General features: G+C 32.8%; 1 protein-coding gene across 9 annotated transcripts in view; it reads left to right on the forward strand.

Annotated features, from left to right (window-relative positions):
* The window catches only part of LOC122716462 (homeobox protein extradenticle), a 69,009-nt gene that overhangs the window by 26,709 nt on the left and 27,433 nt on the right, over positions 1-14,867 (forward strand). For all 9 annotated transcript variants that reach the window (XR_006347028.1, XM_043939566.1, XM_043939558.1 and 6 more), the window contains one exon: positions 9,338-9,594. Coding sequence is in view for 8 of the 9 variants with exons in the window: in XM_043939566.1 (XP_043795501.1) it covers positions 9,338-9,594 (257 nt within the window). In the remaining variant the exon portion in view is untranslated. The remainder of the gene's footprint in view (positions 1-9,337; positions 9,595-14,867) is intronic.

Genomic DNA, 14,867 nt, shown 5'->3' on the forward strand with positions numbered 1-14,867 from the left:
GATATGGGGCGTTGTAACGTTGCGTGCGCGATATAGGTGTGCAATTTTTAAAAACCGGTTACGTCGTGCACCTCGTTGAATCAGTGTATTTTTTTTTTTTTTTTATGATCTCTTTTCGAGAGTTTGACGGAAAATAGGTTTCAGAGAGAAAATGTTGAAGAAATGTGGATAAGTAGTAAAATACTGTGTTGAAAGAATGTATTTTGCTTCGAATAATATATTATTTTATGTTTTAATATATTCTTATTCTAAGACAAAATTAATATTATATGCAAATAGATTTTTGTGAAACAATTAATAAATCTGAAATATTGGAACATCACTAAATCTATTAACTTGTTACTATTAATTTACTTTTTAAAAATAATCACTCTTTTCCTTTACTTTACAATCGTAACATTTATCTATCTACTTAATAATCATATAGAAGTTTCTACCTGCTATTATAATTCTAAATTAATACAAACGAAGTAAAAAGTCTAAAAACTAGCCGACAATTTTAGCACACTGGACAGAGCATATTGCGCCTAGCGTTTATTTTCCTCAATTTCTCTCCTCTTATTCCGCTGCATAGCCAAGTGGTTGTGAAAAAAAAATAAATAAATAAATAAAAAGAAAAGAAAAAAGGAAAGGAAAAGGGATTCCACGGATTGGAAACGCAAAGGAAATGACTCAAGGACTCAAGGAGCCAACGATCGTCTTTCTCAGGATCTGACAATACGATAATGCCTGACACGCGACGATGCTACCTTTCTGAAAGGCACTCGAGCAGAACTAGCGCCCGTAACGAAGCGAAACACGATATCAACAACGCAGAATACCTCTCTTGGCTCGATTTCTTTCGTAAATCAGAGGAGGGCCGGATATTCTTACAGCACGGTGTCGATATCAGATCCCTCGGGTAACGCTCTTCTTTCCACCTTGTTCCCCTTCGCGCGGCCCTGCCGCCAGGATTCACCCTCCAGAATTAAAAGAGCAGCTATTCTATCCCGCCCTACCTTTCTTCTTTTTTTCTTTTCTTTTCTTTTCTTCTTCTTTTCCGTTCCGTCTTACATCTGGTCGCGTATTAGGGACGAAAAGGGAGCAAAAAAGAAAGTTCAGGGCGAGAAGAAAAGGAGAAGAAATTAAGCGGATTTTGGGAATCGATCTCCCTTTCCAGGGAAGAAGATAATGAAAGAAGTTTCGAATGTATTTTTCCATAATTTTCTTTTTATCGATTTTTCACGAATTATCCGCGTGTTCGAAATCATGGTGATGTGGATAAAAATAAGAAAAAAGGAATAATGTTAATGTAAGTAAATCGTGAACGTTATTTCTCGATATTAATTAAATATGAATAGACTTATAGGAGGTAATTTTACTTTAGTGTGAAAATATAAAGGATCATTTTTTGAGAACATTGAATTTAAAAAAAATAAAGATATAAGATATTTTCTATTTATTCTTTTTACTTACTCGATTGTATCGTCAGTTACAACCATATATTTCTTCATTGAATTCACTTACGAATATATGAATAAATATATTACATATTTTCCACGTCTTTTTTTAATCATTTCAATTTTTCAAATAACTTTTCGAACTTATTTAATGGATGTACGTGAAAATGAATATTACACGATGCGATATAAAAATCGTCTCACGCTAGATATATCATCGGTGGCAAACGCGAAATACATAAAACCGACAAACGAATTAGCTTTACATTTGTGCGTTCGCATAGATTTTCTAGCATAGAATTCCACGTTTCAAATAAACGCCGATTCCCGTGTCACGTTACCAACCCTGATAGAATCGATAGGGCCATTATTCAAGCTCCGATTATACTCACACCATCGTCCATCCCTTATTAATTACAATTACTTCAATGTTTGCAAAAGGTAAAATTTGCAATTTGCAATTTAATGTATTTTATCATGACGTAAATTAACGTCGGTTAATTGCTTCCTATTTTTTTTTTTTTTTTCCCTTTGCATTTCAAGTCGATGTAAACGCAATTTACGAACAAATCGATTTCCTTTTATTTATTTATTTATTTATTTGCTTTTGTACATTTGTCGGTTTATTTTATCTATGTACGATTTTATGCATCCATGCATCACCTCGCGATTGTTCATTACGGTTTATCGGATTTTCTATCGCGTGAGGTGTGTAGGTGTGTTCGTCGGCGGCAAAGATCCCAATCTTTTTTCTAAAAACATCGAAGAAATAATTGAAATCATGAGATCAATGGTGAGAATAATGTGGATAGTGATTCGATTTGGCAATCTGTCTTCTCCATGGTTTCTTAACGCATCAGTGATTTGATTAATATAGTAGCAAGACATGAAACAGTGATCTTACAATACAAATGAATTAATATCATAAATCGTTCATTTAAATTATTAGCGATTGTAAATTATTAGATCTTTGAGCGAATCGTAAAATTATATATTTGAGAGTCAGAACAACTCGAGTCTTTTTTCGTCAACATTGATTTTGAAGTTGATTAAATAACAATTATAAATCTTTATCTATAAAAGCGTGTATTTACCAGCATACCAATTGATGGACATGTTCATAAATACCGAATTAATTTACTTGCTGTTACAATATTAACAGATATGTATCTTCAATTTCTGATAAAATAATAAGATAAAGCATATACACGAATATAAATATAATTTCAAAAAATTTAGATCAGATCTGGCTGCACAAAATAAAAAAATTAATTCATTCGAGCGATTACTTAGACGTTTACTTGCAAAATTCGAAAAATCTGGTATAAAAAAACTTGTATCAATCGAACGCGATGAAAATTCAAACAAATTCAAACAAATCGCGAGATCCGTTTAAACCCATCGCTCAACGATCGCCAAAGACAATCGAACCGAAGAATTATTTAACGTATATCCGAATAAAATTTCCGTTTCCACGGTATCAGGTGGGATTTAACTCGATACGCCCCCGCTCAGGGGATGCTTTTTAACCCCCTCCCCCTCTGGTGATGCGTCCCTTTTCTTCTCTATCGCCCGTCTACTTTCCACCGACCTTTCTATTTTCCCTTCCCTCCCCGCTCCGCCCCCCCCCTCCTCTCTTTCTGTTTTCCTACGGTGAAAAGCGGGTAGCAGCCGACAACCCTTTGTTACCGTGCCTTATCTTAATTGCTTTCACGGGTTCCCGTTTAGATCAATACACACCAACGGCGGCGTTCCACCGCTCTGGCTGTTGCCGTGCCTCCACTCTCTCTTTCTCTCTCTCTCTTTCTCTCTCTCCCCCTCTCTCCCCGGATCTAAATTATCCCAAGGGTTGTTTCGACGAGGGATTTTCGATTTTCTCTTTTCACCCTCTTCTCTCTTCTCTCCTCGCCTCGCCCCTCCTCTTTTCCTCTCCGTGTACACGCGGGAAACCTTGCATATTTTAGGGCCGCTCGCCCCGAATCTCCTCTCGTCCACCTCGTGCTCGCTCGATCTGATTTATCGCGAGCACCAGATACGTTTTCTTATATATTTTTCTTTTTTCTTTTTTTTTTTTTTTTTTTTGGAGATATATCTCTCCAAAAGCCATTCCGTGGTAAAATTATTGTGGAAATGTATGGAGTTTTATTTCTTTTTTGAGTTTTATAATATTTGGAGGAGGATGATTAGTTATGTTTCTCAGTTATTGTAAGTTGTTTTGTATTTTTAGATAATTCTTAGAATTCTTGTTAGAATTTTTAGAGGATCAATTTTTAAAATTGATAAATCTTCGAAAGAGTGTGGAGATATTCACAAATAATATTATAAAAAAAAAAAAACATTTCAATCAATCGTTATTCGTCACATTATTCGTTAATCGAATAAAAATTCTCATCCTGGAAAATCGTAAATTACGTACAATATATATATATATATATATATAAACAAAATTTTAAAATATCTCGATTCAGAGAAAAAAAAAAAAAAGAAAAGAAATCTGACGATCCGGAAACGGATATATACAAAATACGACGATAATCTGGACGATTTTCTAAACGGCGCAAACTTTGTCCTCGTCGTTATATAACAGGACGTGAATTAGTCGGGCAATTAGCTCGATCTTCAACGGTGTCATATTAATGTAGTTCGCTCGCTAACGACCCTCGAAAACGACGAGCGTTGCGCCGTTGTGTATCGTGGCTCTGTACGTTTTGTATGGCCACTGTTTCACCCGGGACAAACCGCGTGTGACGAATCCCTGTGTGTTGGGAAGATCTAGAAAGACGAAGAGGGGGGAGGGAGGTGATAGAGAAAGAAAGAGGGAGACCACGCGCGTTAGACTCGCGCTAGAGGGGGTGAAAAGGCAGACCGTCTCAGTCGTAAAATGTTAACTGCTAGTAAAACTGAGTTTACGCGCTTGTAAGGACCCCCGCAGGAGGTTAGCAGTCTTTGCGTCGTCGTGCCGACTCCGGTACCAAGGGCCCTCCACCCCTTACACCCCTTAATAGCCAGATTATTGCCCTTAAGCCACCCCCGATTACTTTCTTCCCGCTCGATACCCGAAAATAATTTTTCGGCCGAACGCTTAATTTTTCGTGCTCGCGATTTCCTTCCGTTGAATATTATTGTTGTACGTTGTCGTATGGGAAAGAATTTTTAATATTACGATTTTTTTTTTTTTAACAGTGTCTCCAGTGTTTCTCGTTTTGAATTTAATATATTTGATTGTAGTGATAATTTCTTGTCGATTGTTACATTGTGTGTAATTAACTGTTGTTTTTTTTATTAAGTGGTGAAGTGTATGTGCTGTAGTATAAACTCGTGTTTGCATGGATTTTTTTTTTTTTTTGCTAGAAATATTCAGAATCTTTTCTTTTTAAATCTAAATTAACGCGAGTTAGATTTAAGTAAAACTCATCGCAGATGATAATTGAAGAAAATTAAATTTGCAATTAAATTTCGTTCAGGTCTGTGAATTTTATTAACGAAAAATGTTGAAAATTACGAGTTCTAATTTGTTGGCCAAGGATTATGGATACATCATGATACATCATGATAGGCTTCGTCTTTTTCTTTATTAGAAGGCATCGTCTGTCGATTGTTGTGTTATTCATACATATTTATTCGATTTTTCATAAATAAGGAAACGTTATTGCATTATGCTGATTATCATGTGTATTTATCCTTTTTTTTATTTAGAATTATTCATAAACAGGGAACGTAATAGTAGATAAGTATTGTAATGGTTGAAGTAATAGCGTCTTATTACCTCTTGTCACGAAAATATAATCGACAACCAGGAAAATATTTCCTTTTCCGCATGACGATGCATTTATTCATTAGAGAACGGTCGTATATTAATTTTTGGCCAAAAAAAGGAGATAAATAATTGTGCTCGATCAAGTACCAATGAAAAGAAGCGAAATTTCAATCGTAAAAGAGATAAAGATACTTAGAGAAGACAATTTCAGAACTTATTTTAAAATTCAAATATATTCAACTTGTTTCTTAATTTTTTGGATCGTGCCCAACTCGAATGTCTCAAAGATTTTTACACCCTTTTTAACGTAGTTGTCAACTATCTTTTCATTTGATATCAGTAATGAATTCACGAATCTAATACTAATCGTATCATAAAATATATTCAAATTTCTTTTCTATGATCATCACGTAGAGAAATATTTGTCCAAATCTCTAAAATATTTTCTTTTTATTTTATTTCAATAATTAAATTTTAATTTGTAATGTTATTATTTTATACGTCCTTTAATTTAATTATTTAATTTTATTATTCTTTATCAATTTTCTTAAAAAATTATTCTTACATAAATGAAAGATATTAGCACAGTTGATTGTGAATGAAAAATTAATTGAAGCTTCGCGATATTTTCATTAAATTTTTATCGAAAAGAAAGAAAAAAAGGAGAATTTTAATTCAAAAAATTATTTGAGACAGCAATCTTTAAATAATAATAAATTCAAATTTATCCACTTTTCATTATTAGCATTACGATTAACCATTATACTAACTAGACAAAAAAATAATCTAATTTTGGACTGCGATAATTGAGTCTCGCGATGCATCTTCTTTTCTTCCATAGATTTGTCTATATCTTACTAGATACCGGCAAAAGTCTTCTTCTTCCATCGAATAAACGCAAGATAACGTCGATGGCTCGAGATCTTTTAACTTTCAATGGAGCAACTTCTTCCTTACGACACCGCCATAAACGTACGTTTTATTTCGTTGCTTCCAACGATAGTGGCCGAAGGTTTTTCATTTTTAATTATCCACAGCAGCGTGAAAAGTTCCTGGCCGATGTACCAACGAAGTTTTAACGATATCCTCCCGACTGTTGTTAACCTTTCTTTAAGTCGTTCTTGAAAACTGGAAACTACTCGTTTGCAAGATCTTACGTTATTCAGCATCGAATGGAATACTTTTTTCTAACACTATCTCGCCAAGTTTAACGAGGGATTGTTGAAGAAGAAAGCTGTAAATCAATCTTTTATCACGATTTAGAAAGGGTTAAAAAATAATCAAAAGTATTTTGCGAGGAAGATTAATAATTTGAATTTGAATCAAGATGTAATTGAATTTAATTGTTGTGTTACATTTTAAGTAATCATTGATCTGGAATAAGATACAATTATTATCTATTAATATGATTGAGATGTCTTTATTAGCTTGTATGTTCTTACTTCACTTGAACTTGAAAAAGATTGATGTAAAGATCAAAATAAAACTTGATTGAGATCAATTGAGATTTATAACGTTACGTTTTGATATTTTTTTATTTAGAAAAAATTAAGATGATACAATATTAGATTTGACTTTGTGATAGTTTGTGAACGATCATCAGACATGCACATATTGACAATTTAAGGAGTGAATTTTTTAAAAACATTATTTACCTTCTGAATTGTTACTACTGAATTTACTTTAACAAATATATTTAAACATCTCACGTATGAATAACCATTCGAACAAAAGAAATTAAATTTTTAATCGAACATAAAATAAATCCCCCCCTCTCACATTGCAACAGACCTTAAATCTTCTAGGCTTAAGAACTCCAACTAGGCTTAAGAGCATACGACAAAAGTTTCTGAAAACGTTTCCTCCAAAACGATGGAAGAGAGAAAGAGAAGAGATTCGTTAACGAATAGGAAGGTAGACGGAGTTAGCGCGACCCGTAACATCTTTCTCAAAGAAAACGGTTCCCCAGTGATCGACTTTGTGTCTTCACCCTTTCACTCGGCTCCCTGGAGGAATTTGAAACTTCAACCCCTTTTGCCGAGGCTGCACCCCTAATTGTTACACTTCGTATAAATGCATTAGTTCCGCGCATTCGTTTCACGGTCCCACGAATCCCGGGCAACTTTCACACCCCCTTCTTCGCCTCTCTTTCGTCTCTGGAGACTTTTTTTTTTTTTTTTTTTTTCTCCCCCCAAGCTGGAGCGAGGAAACGTGGTGCCTGGAGAGACAGAGGAAAAAAGTTCTAACGAATTTAAATTACGGCTCAAATAACCGCAAATGTGATTAATTCAATCCTCAAATCTCAGCCGAGGGATATACGATTGGGGGTTACGTTGTACATTTGGAAAATGTATCGTGGTATTTTAGCCGGGGTAAATTTTGAATTTTGGACGAAAGAATTTATAATGAAAGGTGTAGAAATTGTTTTCATTTGCGTTTCATCCAAAACTGGATTCCTTAACCTTTCCTCTTATCCATGGATACTATTTAAACATTTTTAATTTTTTTTTAAGTTAAAATTTAAATCTGTAATATATGCACCAAATATGTATGTGAAAATCTTCAAATTTGGGAACTTGGAATTTTAAATTTAATTTTAATAGGGTATCTTCCCTCCAAGGTGTATCTTTGTCACTTCTAAAAATTTCGATAGTAACATCTAAACTGTTACACTTTGAATTTCACCAATATAAATGTGAAATATATCGATTCATCCAAAATTATTTACACAATTGTATAATAATTAATGAAAAATAATAAGTTTCAAGTGAATTTGCGAGAAAGAATTCCTTCTGTCAAATTCAGATTTTTAAAAGCAACACTTTATTTATTGTCAGAATAACAAAAAAAGAATTTTATTCTTTCCTTTTCTACCATTTTTATTCCATCGACAATTGCATCCATTCACCATTCCCCCCTCCCCCTCCGACAACCGCGTTCCCTTTTCAGTCTAGCCAGCTTCCTTTGAAACGGTTACTTTTAAGCCTTGCTCTTTGTTCCGGCCAACTTTCCCGCTCGACAAACAACAACAACAACAACAACAACAACAACAACAACACACTCGTCGCTATTTAAAATCGTGAAAAGAATAATCGGTTCCGTGGGGAGGAAGTATATATCTCGCGGCAGTTTGCACGAGTTTCCACGGGCTGTCGTTCATCCCCCTCGTCGTGCTTACTCGTGCGTGCACGTGTTGGTTTATGTATGATCAAGGAGGGGCGGTGAAAACTGTCGAAAGATGCATCTTTCTGGAAGAGCTGTGTGACACGAGGCGGGCAAGGAAGAGGAGGAAAGAGAAAGTGGTTCCCTCGCTCTCTGCGGTTTTATGGGTCGTCCAGCTCCATCATGCGCCGTAAAAGTACAATAAAACCGGTGTCACACCGTGGAAAAACTACCCCGTTTCTAAAGCACTGCGTGCATCGGTCCTTAAGACAAAAGGAGCGAGAGGATCGATGGACTTGGATGAAGATACGGAAGAGCGGGCATCGAAGTAAAATTGATTCTTTTATGATAGAGAATTTTTTATCGAGCTGCGCTCTTCTCTCTTCTCACAGATCAGCGATTTTCGAACTTTTTTTTTTTTTTTTTTTTTTTGCGCCACTGTGGAAACTAATTATTCAAATGTTAAGCAGTTATATGTATATTTTTCGTGCAGATTTTATTCAGGCGATTTATAAAATAACGATAGTAATATTTATTAGTAATATTTTTTCTTCGCATCAATTTTCTTATTTTTTTATTTTAAGGAAGGTTTTATTGTATTTATAATTTATGGTAATTTGTGAAAATGAGAAATTTAATACTCTTGAAATAATAGTTATTTTATATTGCTTTCTTCTAATTTATATATACAAAAAAACCTTAAGCACATCTGTGCAGTTTTTCCATATCACTTAGATCAGAAGATTTTTTTTTGAATTTGTCATTTCTTTTATTTTATTTCACTTATTTTATTCATTTTTATTCCGTATTATTACTCAATCGTCATATTCTCTTAACTTTAATCATATCAAACAGATTCTAATTGATAAATACACTGATAAATATATAAATATTATTATTTACATATAACCATTCGTTAAAATTTCCAATGTCAATTCGAATTAATATTTAATATTTCTCCTATCTTTCGTTGTTCCAGTGCTATCTTTAAGAAATACTCAGGAAGAGGAACCACCGGATCCTCAATTAATGAGGTTGGATAACATGTTGATCGCAGAGGGTGTTGCTGGACCGGAAAAGGGTGGTGGTGCTGGAGCGGCGGCCTCTGCAGCGGCTGCAGCCGCTGCTGGAGGACCACCTGGACAACCTGACAACGCCATCGAACATTCGGACTACAGAGCCAAACTTGCCCAAATTAGACAGATTTATCATCAAGAGTTGGAGAAATACGAACAGGTTTGTAAATCTATCGTTTTTATTTCTTTCCTCATCAAATTTATGACATTGGTAGAATTTATTCATTTAAATACGTGGATAGGAGAGAATAAAATATGAATATATCGAGGATACATCTTGATGATACATAAATATTAAATATTTTATATTTGCTATGATTTTTCATACTTGGATTAATGTTTTTCTAAGATTTACATCCTTTCTCCTTGGCATGTATGCGATTCACTATGAATAAAATACTATATTTACTTTGTATTCTATTTTTATGGAATTGCAATTTATTAACAGATATTAAAAGTAAATAACAATATTAATAAAATCTGAAAATTTTATTTACATTTTTTTTTATCTTTGCGTGTATTTGAAAAAACTTGTTGCTTATTAATATGTTATGTTATTTTTATCTTTCTATATTATTTTTAATTAATTGATCTTGGAGGATAAAAAAAAATATAACGAAATCCTCAAACGATTTTTTCAACTTTCATCAATAACTGCACAATATTCTATCTAATAGAATAGTTTTTTCCAAGATATATTACAATATTAATTTAAAGTGTGGAACTTTAAAATTAAAATGCTCATACAACAAACTCTGACGCAATTATCCTAAGAAAACAAAGAAGACAAATATTTTATTCGAATAAGACAGTGTGCATTTCGCAATGGATCGTTTAAATTCGATTAAATTCATAATAAAAAAAAGAAAAAAAAAGTAAAATGTTTCCATCGAATGATTCAATGGTGATCGAATCGAAGGGGTCGGTGTGCAATTTTTGCGTAGAATTTTTTTTCCTACCCCTAGAGCAACGCGATAAGGGGCCAGTTAAGGGTAGTGGCAGGGAACCAGACTCGTCTCTATTCGACGATTTGCGTGCTAATGAACCGACTCACTCGCGCTAAGTAAAATCTCGCGTGTCGGCCAACCGGAGAGTTGTATCGCGAACTGCGGATCTCTTTAATGCCAGCAAATTCCCTATGGGCTATTGTGTGTTTCGCGGTCGAAATTCAACGAAATTGTAAAACTTTACAATTATCTATGTCTCTACGTGTTATATATATTTTTTTTTTTTTTATATAAAGCAAGTGATATTTTCTATCTACTATCTACTTCTGTTTAGTTATAACTTTACTGTTAACAACCGATTCCTTCTCAAGTATCTTTTGTTTAGAGATTATTAAAATCATTCTTGCAGTTTAATATCAAAGAAGAATAGGGATTTATCTAATATTTATTTAATATACCAAATTCAGAAAAGTATTTATTATATTATTATATTATATTATTATTATATCATTTATTATATTATTAGTATTTATTATATTATATTATTATATCATATTTAAATTATTTTATTCTACTTATTTTTTTTATTAATTATTAACAAACAATATTTTCTTTATTATTTAATCATAAAGTTTAAGCTTCTTATTGAGATTGGAAATTTTTTCCTTAAAATCATAATTTTTATTGTTATTATTATTGTTTCATGAGCTGTATAATTCTATGGATGTCAAACGGAATTGGATTCTTAAATTATTCAACTGTTTGGAATTTTTGTAAGAAATCGATATATTCAAAATTAAAATCTGTTATTATTTTGAATTTAGTTCTGTAATGTTTCCATTCCGATATACATTCGATAAATTTGATATTAGTAAACATAATGATCTTGATGTTCGATTCTTTTCGATTTGTATTTATTAAATGTATTTATTAAATATTTGAAAATTTTTTATACCACTTTCATTTCAATAACTTTTGTCGATATAGTTTATTTATTTTATAAGAGAAATATATAATCATGTACAATTAATGAACTCAAAACAGATATGTGTATATATATTTTCATAAGTGAAGAAATATAAGAAGAAAGTAAATTAAAGGAAATCTTATATTCGTAGAAAATGCAATATTATACATTAAACATACATGATACTATATTAGAAAGTTTTGAATCAAATAAATGAAATAATGATATAAATAAACTGAAATAAATTGAAATTGCTACATATTTGATATGTATCTATGATATTTGATATGCTCTATCTTTCTCAATTAGACTCTATACGTACGAATTATATAATTATATATGTAAGAATAAATTTCAAAAGTTGATTTTAAGTGAAAAGAAAACTTCAATAAAGCAAATATTAAAATTTTGAAACTTATTTTACCAATGTTTGATTCTATTTGGAAGATATATAAATCTATACTTTCTTTGTTTTTAAATTTATAGAATAATTCGAATCTTTCTTGTTCAAATTCGAATCTGATACAATTATTTTCGACTTTATTTGCAATTTGGTCCAAATCGCTAACGGCGTCCATAGATTTTTCACCCGGGTTATTTTGCATTTCCAGTTCCAATCGCGAAAAATACAACGTTATTTACCACGCGCAAACGCCACGAACGCATATTCAATTCCTTCTTCATTAATATGCGCACGCGATTAAAACGAAAAGCATCGATGGCTTGTATAACGCGCACGATCCCCCCTCCCACATACTTATCAACGATAAAACCATATAATTCTTTTTAACGCCTCTCATGTTTTCCCTTCCTTTCGCATACTTTCCAAATAACCGTGGGCCCGTCACTCGTATACCTCGTGTATTCGCTATACATAAATACCGAATCGCTCGCACACGCTAGTTCAGCGAAAAAAGAGAGAGAGAGATAGAATAAACAGAGCGATCGTTGGTGGGAGGAAGGGAGGGAGGGAGCGAGCGAGCGAGCGAGCGAGCGAGCGAGAGAGAGAGAGAGAGAGAGAGAGAGAGAGAGAGAGAGAGAGAGCGTGCTTTAATTGCCACACCCGTTTCAACCCTATATTTCACCGTATGTCAGCGGTCTTGATGTTTCCCCGCAGTAAATACGCACACCCTTGCTTTGAGGTCCACCGATGTGTATATGCATGCGTGTGGAAATTCTTTGTAGACGCAACAATATGGTCGTGTGTCGAGAGGTATGCATTCGCGTGCATATACGTTGGTGAAACTGCAGTTACCAAGGGTAGTTGACGCTCTATCGATAAGCCTGGCCATTAACAAGTTTTAACCCCGTTCTCTTTTTTTCTCTCTTTTTCTCCCTTCATCTAAGAGTCAGACAGAGCAGAGTATCGGTGATTTCGTTTTACTTTTCATTCTCCAGTTTTTCTTTTAACGTTCAACGACACGGCTGATCTTTTATCCCTTTATCCCAGATTAAATTCATTTCGTTTTTCGAGATAACGTCAGAGCGAGATTCACCGAGCGAAATAAAATCCATTTTTGTTTCCTTTTTTTTTCTTTTTTTTTTTTTTTTTATCATGACTCTATTCATACAGCGCTCGTGATTGTTATTTAAACGAACAACCATTGTATGCATACAATCGTTGTTCGAGACTGGTGTTTCGGATAGACCATGGTTGCACAGTTTGGCGAGGCTGGATAATACAATGTTTCGAGTTTTGGCTGGAAATATATTGCCGCGCTTAAAAGTAACGTTATTACGGTTGATATCGTCGTGGCCAAAAGTTTTATCATAACCGAAATTTACTATTCAAACTCCACGGGGTGGCCGGAGTCACTGCATTAGGGTGAACGTCTGCCTGACTATGCAAAATAGCGTGACAAGTACGAGAATAGAACCGCATCGAGTTTTACGAGATCGCGTGATCACGGCCAACAAACATCGTCTGGCATGAATCTTACTGGTGCATACACTCCTTTATTCTGTACGATTTTTAATGGATACAGATTTCAACTTTTTCTCTGCTTGATGTGTCTGCTCGTCTTCTAATTATCATTTCTTCGTAAGTTTGAAGGAACCAAAACATTTCTTTCGAGAGACTTTCGCGAAATCATTTCAAAACATCTTCAAAAATAAAATTAGCGTGAAATCAATAAAATCAGTGATTTTGTACAATTTTTAGAAATTTTGAAATTGATTGAAATTGTTCAAATCGTAAAATCAGTTAACCTTTAATAATTACTTTGAAATCACATACATTATGTTAATAATTTTCAACTTTATTGAAAATAAAAAAAATATATTTATTAAGGATATTTAAAGGATTAAAATTTTTTAGTATAAATTCGATTTCATAACAAAATTATATGACATCACACAGCATCTTTTTTTTTTAATAACTTTTCAATTCTTTGAATAATCTTCTATTCTATTCTATAGGCCAATATTAGCAATTCTTTTCCGTTTTTTACGAGATTCAATTGGTCTTTTCTCATGTGAATATCATAATTTGATACAATAATGATCACAAACAATACATTTGAAAATTTCCACAAACGGTAAATTCGATTATATAAGAAAGGGAACTGTCGTATATTGTGGTAACCACAGAACAACCGCGGTAGACGTAACCGCGACCAGGTATATTTAGCAGCGTTCAGGTTGGAATTTCGATAACACTCGCGAGCCAAAAGGTTCGTGGTGCTATATCCTCGAAATACGTGTACACTTATTAATAGTGTGAACCGCAGCAAAATTAGAACCACCATGAGAAATCTCATTTTCTATGAAGAAAGATTAACGATTGTTACCCAAGTATTCGTCGTTTTTACTATTTTAAGTGATCCACTTAAAGATTTTATAACATACATGAAGAAACAAAATGTCAATTTTCGTTTTTTTTTTACAATAGTAAAAAAAATTCAAAAATAAATAATTATATATTTATTTTAATCTATATTTATTTATTTATTTATTGCACATAAAATTAATTTTATTATCATACAATAATATTATATTCTAATATCTTCTTTCTAACCTCACACGCACATTTCGATCATTTTTCATAACATTCTCACTTTTCCATCTATATCATACTCAGTATAGATTTTTTCATATATTCCTATATGATCTTATTCATTCTCGTTTTGTGTTATATATTAACGATCTATAATTTTTCTTACGAAGATTTTCTAACGAAGAAACAAGTCTTGTCAATTTTCATCTTTTTTTATAAGAGCAGAGAAAAATTTGAATCGAAGAAACTAAATATTTATTTTAATTTATATTTATTCATTACACTAATAATTTTATTTTAATATAATAATATTGTGTTTTTATAATTTTACACGCAATTTTCATTCGACTTCCATGACACTTTACATTTTCATCTATATCTTACTCATTATAGGTTTGTTTCTATAATCATGTACGGTCTCATTCATTCTCGTTCTGTTTTATATATTTAACAGTCTTCAATTTTTCTTAAAATTTTATAACGAACATGAAGGAGCAAGTTTTGTCAATTTTCATCTTTTCTTA

Source organism: Apis laboriosa, unplaced genomic scaffold (assembly GCF_014066325.1).
Source record: "Apis laboriosa isolate Shangri-la unplaced genomic scaffold, ASM1406632v1 scaffold45_cov149, whole genome shotgun sequence".
NCBI classification, from domain to species: domain Eukaryota; kingdom Metazoa; phylum Arthropoda; class Insecta; order Hymenoptera; family Apidae; genus Apis; species Apis laboriosa.